We start from the raw sequence: 17,140 nt of genomic DNA, 5'->3' as shown, positions 1-17,140 counted from the left end.
TACAATTAACATTTTGCTATATATTTGCTTGTCATATATCTACCCATCCCTCTATCTACCCACAAACCTACCTCATATGCTCGATGGACTTCAAAGTAAGCTGTAGACACCTGTACATTTCCCCTCTAAAGACTTCAGCTCGCACATCATTAACTATTTAGCAATTATGTTTTGAAGTAAAATTGCATTCAGTAAAATGCACAAATCTTGAGTGTAACATTCCATTGCTCTGACAAAGGCATACATACACCTGCATAACCCCAACTTCTATCAAAATACAAGCATTACTATCACCCCCAAAATTCCCTCCTGCTCTCTCCCTGTCAGTCTCCAACTCCTCCCATCTGCAAAGGCGACAACTGTTCTGACATTTTAAAAACCGTATGTTAGTTTTGCCTGTTCCAGAACTACTTCACATAAATAGAATCATACTGTATGTATTTTTTTGCAACACTGTTTGAAGACAGCACTGTATGTATTCTTTTGTGCTGGCTTTCTGTGATATATGTTGTTATATATGTCAGCAGTTTGTTCCTTTGCATTGCTGAGTAGCATTCCACTGGATGAATGTTCCAGAGTTTGTTTATCCAGGTTCTTGTGGGTGAACACTGGGTTGTGTGCAGTGTTTGGCTCTTATGAAACAAGCCTTGGTGTGTACCTGAGCTGCCCATTCTCTTGGGGAAATAGTTGGGTGCAGAGTTGCTGAGTCCTGAAGTTAGGTCAATGTTTAGTTCCTGACCAGGAAATTGATAGACTTTTCCAGAGTGGTTGTGCCATTTTACACTCCCTCCAATGATGTGCGGACATGCTGGCTACTGCATACCGCACAGACACTGTGTCAGCCCTAGGAACTCCCAGCCGTCCCACGCGTTCCTGCCCTGGACTCTGACACGATTCTGCAGCTCTGTTTCTTTCCGTGGTAATGGTATTCAGAATCCATAATGTAGACACTAGGCAGGTCGTTGTTACAGGATTTTCATTTGCCTCTGGGCCTCTGTGGTTAGCAAAGTTAGGAGATAAGTATACTTTCTATGAAGGAAAAAAAAATCACCATGTCCACCCTTTTTTCAGTTCAAACTTAGGATTTCAGTGGTTTTATTTAATCTGATTTCTTAACATGTACCTCTTTACTTTTATGCTGAAAAATCTTTGTTTTTAGAAACATTAACATATTTATTTGCTTTATTCTGTGATGTACATTCACTTTCTGGGTTTTTTATTTAATATTTTATTATGTGTGGGAAAATATATGGATATTATTATGGCTTTTTAACAAATTGTATTCAGAGAAGTTTCACTTTTATTCTTGTCTCCCCTGCAGTGTTCTCTCCCTGCACCTGTAAGGCTAATCTTTTCATTGTTTCTTTTTTTGTAAATATAAGAAATTATTATTTATTATTTGTATAATTGTATAATTAAGAAATTATTATTATATAAGAAATTATTCTTAAACGTACATTCCCCTCCTTACACAAAATGTAGCATATGAACAGTGCTGTTGTTCCCTGGCCTTTTTGCATGTATTAACACAGCCTGGAGAAGCCTTCCTACAGTGCACAAGGGCCTCACTCACTCTTTTTCACGGCACTGCAGTCTCCAGTGGGATGTGCACCTGTGTTCTCAGGCAGCATGCAGTGATGGGCCCTGGGAGGTTTGCAATCCTTGCTGTGTCAAATAATGCCACAGTGAGAACCACTGTGCTCTGTCATTTTGTATGTTTGGAGTACACCTGTGGGATGGATTCCTAGAAATGGGTCAAAGGGTAATCCACATGCAATCTTGCAAGGTATAGACAGACATCTCTCCATGGGGGTTGTAGAATTCTGCATTCCCACAGCCATGCCAGGGAGAGGTATGGGACCTCCAAAAAACAATGGTGATCATTCTATAATTTGGGTTTTGAGTCTTTTAAAAAAAATCAAAAATTTCCCTTAAAGAGAATAACTTGAAATTGAACAAAGAGACTCCATAACTATAATAGAAAAACCTAAAGAAAATGGAGCATGTGGAAAATTTACTGAATTGATTCCTCTTCCTTCTTCCACCCCTACCTCTCCTCCCCTTTCTCCCTCTTTTACTCCTCCTTCCAGCCAGATTCCAATCTGGCATCTCCAGGTAACCAGAGGTCTCATGGAAGTGTCAGAGGTACAGTCTTCATGGCATTCAGTGGTACAAGAAGTTCTCTCTCTCACAAGTCATTAATAATTGGCTCATCCAGGGACATACATGAGTGTTGGTCACCCAGTGCTCCAAGGCCCCATGACTGCCTTAGGCAAGTGGAGGGAGAAACCAAGACACATAAGATGAGTGACGGCCATTGGAAATGCTTCAAGCAGCACATTCTACCCACCACATTCCTCACTAGCATTGCTGACTTGCTGAGCTCTCACAATGGAAAATAAATCATCTAAAACTGAAACAACAGGACACCAAACATCCAACCTTCAGCCAGCACTCTGGCAGTCTTCATGGATACAGAGCCTATACTTGCAAGTATCTCCCTAGATGGCCCAGTAGGGGGCGGTTACTAAAGAAGATTTAAGACTGAAATGGCCAAAGACATTAAGGCATGCAGGTTTTCTATGGCTCCAGCTGGCCACATATTATGACCCATTCTAGTGCACTTTTTTAAACTGATGGTCAAATTACATCAAGGAAAATTCAGAGCTCAAATAATCATTACTTAAAAAAAAAAACAAAAATGCTGCAACTATAGAGTCAACATGTAGTCTTCTAAGTTCCCTGCCTACCTCTCTATTTTTTGTCCTACCTACTTTGAATCTGCTGGCATTTCCACTGATGTTGAGATAAAACTTACTGCTCATGGTATTACTAGCTCAAGGTTACTTGGCTGAAGGAAAGGGGAAAAAAACTATGAAAGAGATCTTTTTAAGTCAAACTTCCATGGAAACTACTTTACTCAAATATTGGTCCACAACCTTCATTAGATTACCCATCAGGGCAAGTAAAGTTTAGCCATGTGAGCAGGTTTCCATTTTGTCAGGAAAGTAAGTTGAATCTAGCTATCTTTTAAACTGGTAAATTTACATTACTGTCTCATAACTAAAATTTTTAAATGTAAGCTATAAGATCTTTATTTGTGTGTCTTTATATGTGTTTAAATATGTTTCTGTATATACATATGTTATATGTTATGTCTACATGGTGCCAAATTGACGTATAAATAAGCACTCATAAACTAATACGCCCCAATATTTTCCAAGTTCATTTAGGTAAATCTTTAATACATAAGCTGATTTTAAAATTGTTAGTAAAATAAAATAAAAACTTCTTCAAAATTTAATTTAAGGCCGGGCGCGGTGGCTCACGCCTGTAATCCTAGCACTCTGGGAGGCCGAGGCGGGCGGATTGCTCAAGGTCAGGAGTTCAAAACCAGCCTGAGCGAGACCCCGTCTCTACCATAAAAATAGAAAGAAATTAATTGGCCAACTAATATATATAATATAAAAATCAGCCGGGCATGATGGCTCGTGCTTGTAGTCCCAGCTACTCGGGAGGCTGAGGCAGCAGGATCGCTTGAGCCCAGGAGTTTGAGGTTGCTGTGAGCTAGGCTGACACCACGGCACTCACTCTAGCCTAGGCAAGAAAGCAAGACTCTGTCTCAAAAAAAAAAAAAAAAAAAATTTAATTTAGACATTTTTTGCCTGGATCTATTGGTCAGATAGGTTTGTGCTTCCTCTGACAGATGTTTTAAAAGTACAGAAGCAGTACTTTTGATACTCGCTGAATGTGTCTATAAGTTAGAGCTGTAAGGGCTGGCCTGCTGGGCTCCTCCAAAGACTGACACATGTCTTACTGTGGGCTTGTCTTTAGTTTTAAGCCTTTGGATTACAAGATCCAGACAAGTGATGATGGTGACTGGAGACAACAGCCGGGCCTCCCCATCTCCCTGGCCCAGTTCCTCTAGTTCCTCCATGCTCCTGCGCGTGCCTCTGCCACCCCTTGTTCCTCCACATCACTCCCCCTAACCCCCATCCTGCTCACCCCCCTTGCACCGAGGATGTGGTTCCAGTGCATTCGAGGCCTCTGTTTTACCCGCTCCCACCAGTGCAGGCATCCTGCTCTATGGTGCATGTGGATGCCCCACCGTGAGTATAGACACTGTGCCCCACGGCAAATGAGGACTCAGCCCGTACCCTGCTCAATCCCAGAGGTAGCAGATTCCACAGAAGACCGTATGAGTGCTGTGAGAGCACAAAGCTCGGGGTGGAGGGTGAAAGGCTTCTCTGGGGAAGCAGCAGTTAAGATGGGATTCCAGGGGGAACAGGAATTGGCCAGCCACAGGAGAAGGGGGAAGACTGTTCTCAGGGAGCAGCAAGTGCAAAGGTGCTGAGGCAGGACAGAGTCTTTGAGCACAAGAAGCTGAGAGGAGGACCGAGGCTGGGGCTGAGAGTGAGGGGAGGACAGGTGGGAGAAGGGGCAGGAGTAGGGTCACCGGAGGACTTTGGGCTTAGTGCAGCAGTCCCCAACCTTTTTGGTACCAGGGACTGGTTTCATGGAAGACAATTTTCCATGGACTTGGTGGGGGGCAGGGGAGCTCTGTGGCCCAGTTCCTAACAGGCTTCTGGCTGATACCAGTCCTTGGACCTGGAGTTGGGGACCACAGAGAACAATGAGAAGCCCTCAAAGGGTTTAAACAGGGAATAATCAGGCCCCCTGTGTGTTTGCTGAGGCAGTTCTGGCTGCCACAGGAGAATGGATTGGAGGACAGGAGTCCAGGAGGGGCTTAGCAGGGGTCCAGGTGAGAGGCTTTATGCCACTACCAGTTGGTGGCCTTGGGAGGATGAGAAATGGCCAGTCCTCCCAGAATGCCCACTGGCTCCCACAAGGGTCAACCTCTGCCCTTCTGTCTCTCCGTGCTGTGGTCTAAATGTTCATTCCTCCCAAAATTTATGTTGAAACTTAAACCCCAGGCTTTCATGTCTCTGCAGGGCTTCCAGGACAGCACACTCTCCACTGTCCAGTCCCTGGCTTCAGGACACATCTGAGGGGACAGGGCTCCGACACTCTCAGTGTACACTTCTCCATGCCTGCACCACATCTGCACAGAGACAGAGAGAACCGAGACGGTCACGGAGTGTCGTGGACTGAATTGTGTCCCCAAAAAGTTCATATGCTGAAGTCTTAACCCCCAGCACCTGAGAATGTGGCTGTGGAGAGAGCAAAAGCCAAGGCTGACTTTGATCCTGCAGGATGCTGACTTGCAAAATCAGGTGAACTCCACCCCCAGCAGCTGAGTGGGAAAGTCACAACATGGACCAGGAACTGGGAGGGGAGCCTGGAGTATCCCGGAGTCCCCGAACACCGAACACCTGCAGCCTGCTTTCCAGCCACAACAGCCTCCTCTTGCATCTGCTAGGCTGTCCCAGCCCCGTTTGCAGACCCTGTGATGATGGCACCTCCCAGAGATAAAGGGAAGAAGCAGCCAGTGGCGCCCACCACCCTCCTGGCTCCTCCTCCCCAATGCCTCCCTCTGATTTCTGACTATAGTCAGAACATCACACCCCAGGGGACAAGGCATATGAAAGGAGAAGGCTATCTGGCAAAAGATTCACAAGAGTTTGTTGTTTCACATCAGCAAAAATCAGCTGAACGTGGGTGGGAATGGGGAGGCCATCACTGTAGCCTGCCTGGACGTGCTGGTGCGGACATAGCCCCAGCAGAAACTTTACATTCAAAGGGGCGACTCTAGCAGCTGGCAGGGGTTCTAATGCTCTGCTCACCTTGGTGACAGAATTAACAGTCCCTCTGTGGCTGAGGTGCTGGAAATGTGCAGCTGGTAAGGAAGGAGCCCCCGAAGCAGGTGCAGGCCATGGAGGCCCCTGAGCTGGGAACAGAGGCACAGCCGGTCTCTGCACTCAGTCCTCAGGCCTGGGTCAGCTCACAGACCCTGCTGTCCTTGCAGGGCCTGCTGCAAATTTCCTCTCAGCCTCCGCACAGGGCTACGCCATGTGTCCTAGTTGTTGAGGAACAGGCAACAGGGAAAGAAAAGTGCCCAAACGTCCTAGGGGAGGTCAGCACCGGCTCCAGCCAACACTGTCTATTTCTGGCCACCCTGATTGCCCAGGGGGTTCACAGTGATGTGGGGACGTATGAGGGTGAGGTGTGGGGCTGCAACCTCCTCCTTGGTAACTTCCCCAATCCTGGGTGCTATAACTATTGGGAACCCCCCAGGGGCTCCCCAGTCCTTAGGGGAAGGTTCTGTGGGATATGAGCCCCAGCAACACAGCGGCACCCTGGGGTCTGGCAGTGAGTAGGGAAGCAGGTGCCTCAGCCAGCACACTTGGCACCCCCAAGAGATGGGGGTGGCATCAGGGATCATACAGATGTGGTCTGAATGCCAAAGGACCCTCCCTGGAAAGTCCAAGTTGCCTAAAGCCCAAGGAGGAACAGCCCTGGGAGGGGGTGCTCGTAGCTGGCTTGAAAGCCTAGGCCCAGCAGGGAGGGATCCTGCTCCCCACACCAGCTCCCTGCACCGCCCTAGCATGCCAGCCTTCCCTCTCCTGACGCCACTCCCAAGCCCAGAGGTGGGGGGTCTGGTGCCCCTCAGCTCAGCAGCCTGATGGGGCGGGGGCAGTGGGTGGTGGGTGTCTTTGGCCTCTGACAGGCCTGGCCAAACTCCGGTTCCATATTCCTGGGATGGCTCTAACCAGCCCCTCCCTGTGCCTCCGTTTGCTCATTCACAAAATTCAGAGACTCATTTCTCCCTCAAAGGGAGGGAGCCCTCTCCTGCCTGGCCACAGAAGGGCTCTGAGAAGGCCAGCAGGGGCCTGGGCAGATAGTACGGCGTGGTCTTCCCTGCCCCCAGGAGACAGGCCCCCAGGAGGGAAAACAGGGCACCTGCTGAGGTGAGGCCTGTCCCTGACCAGATCTGGTCCGAGGGTGCTCACCAGCACCTGTGGCCACAGCCCTGGGACAAGGTGGGGAGGGGTGACAGCAAAAGCCAAGAGGGACCCTCGAGGGCGTGATGTGGCGGTTACTGTGCCAACTGCTTTTCATGTATTGATCTGCCCCACACCCCTACCCCTTAGAGGGAGGCTGTGGTTATCCCATTTCACAGGTGCCTAGACTGAGACAGATGCCCTGACCCACCCAAGGTCACACTGGGAAAGCAGGCTCGGGCTCCAGATCCCCCAACCTTCCTCTCTTGTTTCTGTGAGCACCTGTTTGCCACTGGCCCAGTCCCCTTCATACCCAAACCCCAGCTGAAATGCCCCCAAACCCAGTGAAGAAAATATTGCCAAGCCTGTCCCATAGACAAAGACATGGTGGCAGGGGCACCCGCTGGCAAGTGGATGTGGTGCAGCTCCCCGCCTGGGGCTCATCCTCCCTGGGGGGTATCGGAGCATATGGGGTGGGGTCCTGCTCTCCCAGGCATAGGGCACCCAGGCCTGAACAAGCACCTAGGGCCTCTGGCTCTGCCACCAGCCTGCACTGGCCTCTCTGGGCCTGTCTCCTCATCTGTAGGTAAAGTCAGATGCAGAGTATCCAAGCTCCAACCAAACAATGCACTCAACTAAAACCATGCCAGGCCTGGGAGCAGAGCAGAGAGCAAAGCAACCACTCTTCAGTAGCTGTCATTCCAGGCACTAGCTGGCCCTGGCCAGCAGTTAGTCGCAGCTGCTGTGCAAAGCAGTAACCCCTACAGAGGGCCCAAACCAACCTTGGCCTGGGCAGGAGTCTCAGCCTCAGCTTTCTGGACCTCCACCCGCCCCCCACCCCCTGGCCCCAGACCCCCATCCAGAGCCCCAGAGTCCCAGAGCCACGTGCTCTGGCTGAGATGTGAAGGCTGCACCCCAGGGTCATTCTAGTCACCCTGCTAAGCACAGAGCTCCTAAGTCAGGCTAGGAGGAGGAGAAGGGACCCAGGCAGGGGCAGGAGGCCTAGGTTGAGCCCTGGACAACAGGGAGGGGCAGGAGGCTGCTGGTGGCCACCGCTGCTGGAGGGGTGGACAGGGCTGGGGCCTGGGGCCCTCACCCAGCCTCCCACCCAAGCCCACCCACAGCCAGGACCCTTCTCCCCACCAGGGCCCATTCCAAAATGAGCAGGACAATGCTGTACATGGGAGCTTTGGGGTCTTAAGAGTCCCAGGCCCCATTTCCTCTGGAGTCGTGAGCCCAGAATGGAACAGGCACCAGATGATGGCCGAGGGCAGTCAGGAGGAGGTGCCTGTGGGCAAGAGTAGGGGATGGCATCTGGCCTAGGCTGGGGGGACCAAGGAGCTGATGTGCACCACCACTGGCCACCATCCCTGTCCTGGCCACAGTGTGGGAAAGTGAGCCCAGAGGGGCAGTGTCCCTGCGTGAACAGGCAGCGGTGGCATGCGCAGCCGCCTTACTTCCTGCTTATACACAAAGTAGCTCACGGCAGCACCCGGGTCCCTGGCTTCATCTGTTTCCTGAGCTCTGACTCAGGATGTTAAGAGAGCCTTCATCTTCCACACAGCTGCAGAGTCTCTGCATAATTATTTTTAGTCTTTTTAAACATGCCAGTGTGAGGGAGATTGATTTCTAATGGGGTAAAATAATGATATGTACAGTGTGTTCCTTGCCCTTGTGTTTTTCTGGTGGGAGGGTGTTAAAGCCGAGCCTTAAACCCTCAGCCGGGCCAAGTGCCCCGCGCAGGGGGTGGGTACAGAAGGGGTTCGTGGAGAAAGGACTCTGGAGAGGGCAGTGATGGGCCTGAGTCTCTGCAGCCAGGAGAAGACACTGCCAGGAAGGGCAGAGGGCTGGGGCCCTGCTGGCTGGCGTTAGACAGATGTCAGTCTCCTCCGTCAGCCACCCTCTGTCAGCCACCCTCTGTCAGCCACCCTCTGTCAGCCACCCTCTGTCAGCCACCCTCTGCTGGTGGGAGCTTGGAGGGGTGAGGGAAGGGGAGACTCTCCAGAGTTGATGTGGATGGCCCGAGAGTGTCTAAGGACTAGAGAAAGGGCTCCTGGGGTATGGGCTGGCATGGAAGGGAGCACGGACAAGGGAAGGATGCCCACATGCACGAAGACTTGATGAACCAGCTTCTGAGACCGTCACACGTCTCCCTTGTGGGTTCCTGGGGGTGAATGCGGGTGCAGGGTGTGGTGGCTTCTCTAGGACCAGACAGACTGCTCCCTCTGGCCCGCCACATCTGCCTCTGTCTGCAGCTGGATTCCAGGGAAGAAAGGGGCCTGTGCCTCAGTTGGACTGTGGTGAGCAGCCTGCCTGACATGGCACCAGGGGGTCCTCAGGGGGAGAAGGACCCGGGAGAGCTGCCCTTCCCCACCCACCCAGGGTAGGAAGGTCTGGACTTTGCTCTAAAAAGGAAGCCCCTCTGTCTGCCAGAACCAGGTTCCCTGATTCCCAGAAACAGAAGGTCAGCTGCAAAGAGGGTGGGAAGGAGCCGAGAGCAGGGAGATGGTCGTGAGGGCTGGCACATCTGCAGCCCCCACTCTCCCAGTATGGATGCCAGACCCTTGGCCCTCGGTCAGAAACATTCGCTCACCCTTCCTCACAGGCAAACACTGCTCACCCCTCGCCCCCCGACCCAACATGCTCCCCTCGAGGGTGCATCCCTGATACTCCCACCCCAATCTCAGGGGCTGCCTCCTTGGGGACTGGATCTGACTGGATGTGTCCCCAGAGGTTACCAGGGGAGTGCTCAGAGTAGTCCCTCAAGGCCAGCAGAGCCCATAGCCCCTCCCTGGCAGGATGCCAGCACTAACTTCCCCACAAGCCCCACCCTCACCTCTCACCCACTACTGGGCAGAAAGGAGAACCGAGCTCTGGGTCCAGGGCTGCTGCTGCCAGAAAGAGCAACGTGTTTCATGAGGGCCCCCGGGGAGGAGGGGACCCAGAGACCAGCAGTGTCCAGAAGAGTCACCCATGGGAGCCAGCCCTGCCAAGCTAGGCACAGCAGGCAAAGCCAGGGCCCTGAGGCACAGGGGTCTGTGGGCAGGGAGTTGGGGTGACTGGGCTTCCCTTAAAGGGCACTGTGGGGTGTGGGCACGGCCTGGGGAGGAAGCGTGGGCCTGGAAAAGAGGTCAAATGCAGGGTCTTATAGGACACAAGCTTTAAAGTGGCCCACAGTGGCTGCCCTCAGGACCATCAGCCCTCAGCCCTGGCCCTATGGGGGCATGGTCCGGCCCTGGATTCTCAAGGAATATGTCCCCACCCTGGAGTATCTGAGAGGACACAACCCTGCCCTGGGTGCGGCGCGGCAGGCTCCACACACACTGAGCCAGTCACTTTGCCCTTTAGGCTGGAGCAGTGCTAGGGACCAGGTGTCTGTCACCAAGGTGTCAGGGCAGGGGGCAGAGCTCCCCCAGCCTCGTGGGGCCATGTGGAACCTTCTGTATGGACTAGGCCAGATCCCACAGCCTTTCCTGGCTGGGAGAGAGGGAGCAGGATGTGGGGCCGTGGGAGGGATGGAGGCAGCAGTAAAGCAGGGATAATACTACCGCCCCCTAGAGTTTTTAAAGACCAATACATTTAAATTTAATTTCAATTAGTGAATTAAATGTTGCTGATATTGTCCCTAGGTAGACTGTCACAGGCTCTGGCTGAGCTGGGCAGTTTGCACCTGGGCCCAACAGGCGCTGGGCCCAGAGGGGGGCAACTCGAGGGGCCTGGGCCCGTGTGGAGGGGGTGGCAGGTGAAGACGCCCCTGCTTCCTAACAGAGTTCTGAGAACCCTGGGAGAGCTCTTCCTGGACGCAGCTCCCCCAGTCAAAGGGGCTGTGATAAGGCTGGGCACCCAGCGAGAGACGGGGGACCAGACAAGGGTGGAGGGCAGGGGTAGGGTGGGGCAGAAGGCTGGACACGGGTGGGAGGCAGGGGTACGATGGGACTCGAGGGGGCGGGGCCAGGTGGGGCACGGGTGGAGAGCAGGGGTGGGATGGGACATGAGGGCAAGGTGAGCATTAGGCATGCAGAGGTTGGGGGCATGAGTCCAGCTATGGCGGTGAGCACTGCTATAGGAGACCCTGGTTTGGAAAGTGACCTTGGCAGCCAGTACAGGGAGGGCTGGAGGCTGGGGAGTGGCCCATAGGGTAGAAGAATGACAGGTTCCATAGGAATTAAGGAGGGCCTGTTGGCTGGGTGACTAGAACTGTGATCCTACCGGACCCTGAAGAGCTGTCACCTGCACCAGGCTTTGTCCTAAGCCCCAGCATGAGATGGGGCTGCCGGGGAAGGCCTCTCTGAAGGGGTGACATCTGAACAGAGACTGAATACGGTGGAGAGACAACCAGGTGCATACTGGTGGGAATAGCATGCCAGGCAAAGGGAACAGCAGGGGCAAAAGCCTGAGGTGGGAGCAAGGGGCAGCCAGGAGGCCAAGGTCCAGCGAGGGCACTGATGAGGGGCAGGGCGGAGGTGAAAGGAGGGAGCTGAGAGTGTAGCCTTAGCAGAAGGACATCGGCTGTTTTTTTATTTAAAAACACTGAAAGAGGCCCTGGGTGTGATGCTGATTTGAGGGCAAGATGCCTGGCCAAGGGTCTGCAGATAGAGGGTCCCTGACCCGGAGCTCCTGCGGCTGTGCAGGGCCACGGTGTCCACACTCCAGACAAGGGGGTGAGGGCTGCCAGGCGTCTCCAGGAGCTGCCCAGCCCAGAGTGAGGCTCCCTGCCCCAAGCTGCAGAGCTGAAGCTCTGAGGCCCAGTGAGGCAAGGTGGGGCCCAGTGCCTCCTGTGGCCGGCACCATCTTCCGCCAGGTGCAGCAAGCAGCGCAGGTGGACAGGACGCTCCAAGACCGGCCACAATGACTTCTCCTCCCCCTTGGGCCGCAGAGGTCCTGGCGGGAAATGGCTGTCCCTGGCCTGGTGCCTGGAGCTGGGGACCAGTGTGAGGCCCATTGTTTGAGGCTGGAGCTGGTGGGGGCCACCAGGAACCCCCCAGCAATGCCCTTCATCCCACTTACCACAGATCCAGAGCCCAGAGCGAGGACCCAGCGTGAGTGAGCAGCAGCGTCCAGCATGATGAAGGCGCTCGGGGCTGTCCTGCTCACCCTGCTGCTATGCAGGCAGCCAGGTGTGGGGCCACCCGTGGCCCTGCAAGCAGGGTCACACAGTCCCTGACCACAGAGACCTCCTGGGACTCCCAGCCTGGGGACTAGATGTGGGCTTAGGGAGAGGAGGGGATGAGGCTGGAGTCTCTAGCCAGAGGGAGGAGGATGGAGGCTGTCCTGGGCTACCACGGGTCCCCAACATCTGTGGCCCCAGCCAGGCCCTGGGGGCTCTTTTCCCCCAGGCTCCCCCTCCTCCCCTGCCCCAGGCTTGGCCTCTCCAGCACTGCAGTTTGGGGATCTGGCTTTTCTCCTAGCCTCAGTTTCCTCTTCTGTAAAACAGGCCGGCCACAGAGAGGGTTATGTGGGGTGGGGATTCGGGTGGCCACAGCGAAGGGCCGGTGCACAGCGGCTGGGTCGTTGGTAATGAAGATGCCAGGACACACTTGGCTGCAGGACAGGCATGGAGGGAGTGGAATGAGGCACTCAGGAACGCGAGGGCGTGGGGGGCAGGGGTTGGGGGAGAGGGTGGAGGGCTGGGTGCGGGCATTTGCCTAGAGCAGAGCGGGTGTCCTCGGTACCGGGCAGCTGATGTTTACAGGTGTTCCTGTGTGGCTAGGGAGAGGACAGCTACAGGAGGAGGACGACGACGGGGACTATGGGCTAGACACCTACGAAGAGAAAGATGACGATGAGGATGAAGAGGAGGAGGCCAACAGTATTCCTGGCAGCAGTGGCAGAGGTACCCCATCCACCCCTACCCGGGACCCTGCACTTCCCAGTCTGCCAGAGCATTCCTTCCACACTCAGTGTGGTGCCAGCTGGGTGGGGCTAGTGTACCAAAACCGATCCCCCCACAGCCACCGTCCCTTTCCCTCCTCGCCCCCCCACTGTGAGCTTGCCTCCAGTGGAACAGGGGACACTCAGCACACCCCTTACCTCTCACCCTCAGCATGGTTTGCAGAGGTTGAATAGGGGTTCACAAGGGTGGAGACTGGTGAATGCAGAGGCCCCAGGGCTGGGGTTCAGGTGGGAAAGGCAGGAGCAGGCAGATGGTGGACAGCCAGGGAAGGGTTTTGAGCAGAGCAGAGTGGGGGTGAGCAAGAGCAAACCCAACAAGCCCCTCCCCCCATGGCTGGGCCCACCCTCTCCTCTCTCCAGTTCCCAAGAAGAAAGCAGAGCAAATGGCCACATGCCACCTGCACGGTCTGCCCCTGCACCACCTGTGCCTGCAGCCCAGCCCCATCCCCTGCCTGCCAGCTCTCTCCCCATAGGCCCAGCCCCACCCCATGCCCCTCCATGAGGTCCCCCCAACTGGGTCCTCTTCTGCCAGGCAGGATTCCCTGAGGTGGGACTGAGTCAGGCTCACCTGCAGGTCCTCTGCACCCACGTGGAGCAGGGGCCTGGGCAGTGCCACCCAACAAGAAGATGAACGGAAAGTTCACCCTTGACAGCACAGGCTCCTGCACAGCTAGGCATGCGGGGCCCGATGTGGGCTTGCTGGCCAGTCTGAGCAGGGGTGCAGGAAGCTGCAGCAGGGCAGGCTTTGTGGGGGGCAGCTGAGAACAGGGAGGTGGACCCGGACTTAAGAGGAAACTGGAGGGACACAGAGCACAGGCTCGGAGGGCCCGCCTGGGCCTGAGCCAGGCCTTGTCCCCAGGGCTGCGGTGCTACACCTGCCAGTCCCTGCGCAGGGAAGAGAGCTGCAACCTGACGCAGAGCTGCGCACTCAGCCAGACCTTCTGCACCACCCTCGTGGCCCACGGGAACACTGGTGAGTGGGCATGGGACCCTGGCACATACACATCTGGGCAGCCAGAAAGTGAGATGCCCCAACACCCACCCAAGATGGTAGAGCCCCCTTGGTAACCCCCACCCAGCCTCAGCCCCTATTCTCCAACCCTCACCCCCAGAATCAGGCCTCCTGACCACCTACTCAACGTGGTGTGCAGATAGCTGCCAACCTGTCACCAGGACAGCAGAAGGGACCCAGATGACCGTGACCTGCTGCCAATCCACCCTGTGCAACATCCCACCCTGGCAGGGCTCCCGAGTCCAGGACTCGCCGGGCAATGGAGCAGGTGGCTCTGAAAGTGTGGGCACAGCCCTCCTGCTCAGCCTCCTCACTGGCCTTTGGGCAATGGGGCCCTGAAGACCCTGACCTACCAGCTCCCTGACCCCTGCCCACCCCACCTGGCCACACCCTGGCCTGGCCAGCATTCTGCCAGCGACTTCCCCTCCTCTCCCCTCCCCATTCCACCAGCTTTGGAGAATAAACCTGAAGCATCTTTCATGATCCAGCCAGCACTGGCTCCTCCCAGCTGGGTCTGTTTCCTCAGTTTCCCTGCCCAGCAGCCTTGGCCTCCGTGCTCCACTACCTGTGAGCAGCATGATGGCAGCTTGCGGGTGTCAGCCCCAGGCCCCCAAGAGCTGCAGCTCACAGGGTGGGTCCACCAGCCCAGCCCGAGCTAAGATGACACTCACCATGCACCTGGGTGAGCACCCCAGAGTCCCACCGCGGAAACTCCTCTGTCCTTTCCCGTGTCTGCCTCCCACCTGTGCGGAGGGAGGAGGCTTTGGGAGGGAGGCTGTAGGCCACCCACTGGGGAAAGGGGCCCGGTGGGGCTGGAGGGGCTGGGAGGGAAATAAATTTCTACCATGTGAAGCCAGTTATTTGGGGTTTTTCTGTCTCATACATACACAGACTTATGTATACAGCCCCTACTGGAGCGCAGCTCAGGGGTCAGGCTGCCTCGGTTCAATTCTCGGGTGGACCCTTTACCAGCTCCATGATCCTTGGAACCACTTCACTCCGCTTGGTCTCCTCCCCAGTGAAGTGGGAATCGTGGAAAGCAGCATAATGAGACCCTGTTTCTAGGATAAAAGAAATTCTGAAACAGTTTAGAGAATAAAAAATAAAGGAAAAAAAAATGAATCCACTGGCAGAGGGCTTGCCCTGGCCTTGGACTCCTGCCTAGGTGACAGCCCCACTCCCAGGGTCCTAGGGCCCTGCTGGTAGCTGGGGTGCCCCATCCCCATCCCTGAGGAAGCAGGAAGTGCAGCCCAACTCCTCACTGGGGTTCTAACCTGCCCTGTCTGAAGACGCAGGAGGCAGGTGGCGTTTTGAGTGTGCCAGTGGCTTGGGAAGTAGGCGAGGGGCTGAGCCAGGAACAGAGAAGCCTGGTCTGCCGGGCACCCACCCAAAACACCAGCCCCCAGCAGCCCACAGAGCTCTCTGTCCTGGCACCAACTCAAGCTCTGAGCAGGAGGAGGGGCACTATGCCAAGCTGTTTAAGGGGGACCCTGTCACAGCCCCCTGGCTGAGGAGAGGCTGGGACCTGAGGCTCCAGCTCGAAGTCACACAACTGAGTGGAGGCAGGTCCAAGATCCAGTCCCAGGGCTTCCTGCCAACCGCAGCCAGCTTCCCCAGGGTGTGTGTATGGGGGGCAGGGGGTGGGAGGGGTGGGGAGGGTGCTGGACTCCAGCCAAGGCCAGGCTGGATTCCCAGGCTGAGTCCAATCAGAGCCAGGCAGGTCAGAGGTACCAGCAGATGGTCACAGCCAAGACATCCCAGGCCCTTCCCAAAGCCCAGGACATGGTGTCAACCCCAAGAATGAACAACAGGATATGGTGGGAGGCTGTGTAGAGAGGCAGGGGGCGGGGAACAGATTCCCATGATCTTAGTGACTTAAAATAACATGAGTTTGCTCAACGGTTCTGGAGGTCAGAAGTCTAAAACCAAGGCTCTAGCAGGGCTGTGTTCCTTCTAGAGAGAACCCATTCCTTGCTTTTTCTAGCTCCTGGTGGCCATTGGCACTCCTTGGCTCCTGGCCCCTTGCTCCCTCCTCAGACCACAGCTCCTAGGCTTGCTTCCCTCCCTGCCCTCTGCTGCCCACTCACGAGGACCCTGAAATGACATTCAGGGCCACCAGGACAGTTCACTAAAGTCTCCCCTCTCAGAGCCAAAAGTTCATCACAGCCACAAAGTCCCTTCTGCCACATCATGTGACATTCACAGGCTCCAGGGATTAGGATCAGACCCTTCCTGGACACCTGCCCATGTCTGGCTGTGCTGTAAGCCTAGAGACCAAGGAGCCAGCCCCAGGTGCCTGGACACTGGTGGGCACAACCCAGAGTCAGACCTGGTCATCAGAGCCCCAGCTTGGCTTCTAGCAAAGGCTTCTTCCCGTCTAGACACAATTCATGCCCTTTGCATACAGCTAGATTTAGGCTCCTCGAGACAGGCATTTTTAAAGTTGAAGTATCATCTACCAGTGGGGTGAGGGTCAAAAAATAAAACATTTGATGGATGAACAGGCCGTGCCACGGTGCCTGGCCCCACCTGCATGCAGAGCGGCCTGGCCAGCCTCTCAGAGCCCCTTGGGGCGCTCACCCAAGACCAGGCCTGGCTGTCCAAGAGCCGGGGGGTGTGGCGCCCCTCTCCAACTGGTGCAACAAACTCCAGCCACATGCACCCCCCCATGAGCTCTGGCCACTCACACTTGAGGGCATACATAAGGAGAGATGTATGTCTCCTAACCCCCAGGCTCCGTGCTGGCCAGTGCTCACCAGCCCCTTGGGGATAGGAGGACACAGACACCCTGGCTGGGAGACCTGGGTGCGGGCAGATGTATAGGGCTGCAGGAGAGACACGGAGGGAGAGGACAGACTCTGCCCAGCACCCTAAAGGCCGTCAGACTCTCCCCAGAGCTCACCATGTTCATCCCTCCTCCTCCTTAGGGACTGGGACACGAAAACACTGCTCCAATGCCTGCTCTCCGAGGGGCAGAGCCAGAGTTGCCTTGGAAACAGAGGTCTGGGAATAACTCCGCTCTTTGTCTCTTAATTCATTGGACCTAATGGTGACGTCTACAGCCCAAATGGGGGAGCAGATGAGAAGCTGAGAGGAGAGGCCCACCTTGCCAAGCCCACCCTTCCCCCAGCCCTGCCTCTGCTCCTGGGGATCCTGCAGCTCAGCTGCACTCCAGAGGCTCTGAAATGCAAAATGCGAAATGCGATGCAAGTCACGCTGCACCTGGGCAAAGCTAGCTAATCCCAGGGACCTGGCAGCTCTCAGGCTTTTGTCCCCACATCAAGCTAGGGAGCTCATTAAGCTGGGGCAACAGGGCCCCATTACACTCCTCCCT

At 55.1% G+C, this 17,140-nt stretch overlaps 1 protein-coding gene across 2 annotated transcripts; it reads left to right on the top strand.

The window, feature by feature from the left end:
• The first annotated feature begins 11,913 nt into the window (after positions 1–11,913).
• On the top strand, positions 11,914–14,662 carry GPIHBP1 (glycosylphosphatidylinositol anchored high density lipoprotein binding protein 1). 2 transcript variants are annotated; one of them, XM_076004663.1, is made up of 4 exons: positions 11,914–12,019; positions 12,613–12,735; positions 13,654–13,767; positions 13,907–14,662. In XM_076004663.1, the coding sequence occupies exons 1-4, from the start codon at positions 11,965–11,967 to the stop codon at positions 14,143–14,145; spliced, it is 531 nt and encodes a 176-aa protein (XP_075860778.1). In that variant the 5' UTR covers positions 11,914–11,964; the 3' UTR covers positions 14,146–14,662. The 2 variants fall into 2 exon arrangements, with proteins under 2 accessions (XP_075860778.1, XP_075860779.1); XM_076004664.1 differs by having other exon boundaries at positions 11,931–12,019; positions 13,946–14,662.
• The last annotated feature ends 2,478 nt before the right edge of the window (positions 14,663–17,140 follow it).

The sequence above is a fragment of the Microcebus murinus genome, chromosome 7 (genome assembly GCF_040939455.1).
Source record: "Microcebus murinus isolate Inina chromosome 7, M.murinus_Inina_mat1.0, whole genome shotgun sequence".
In the NCBI taxonomy this organism is placed as follows: Eukaryota; Metazoa; Chordata; class Mammalia; order Primates; family Cheirogaleidae; genus Microcebus; species Microcebus murinus.
The sequence above is the reverse complement of the archived record's forward strand: the minus strand, read 5'-3'. Positions and strand labels throughout refer to the sequence as shown.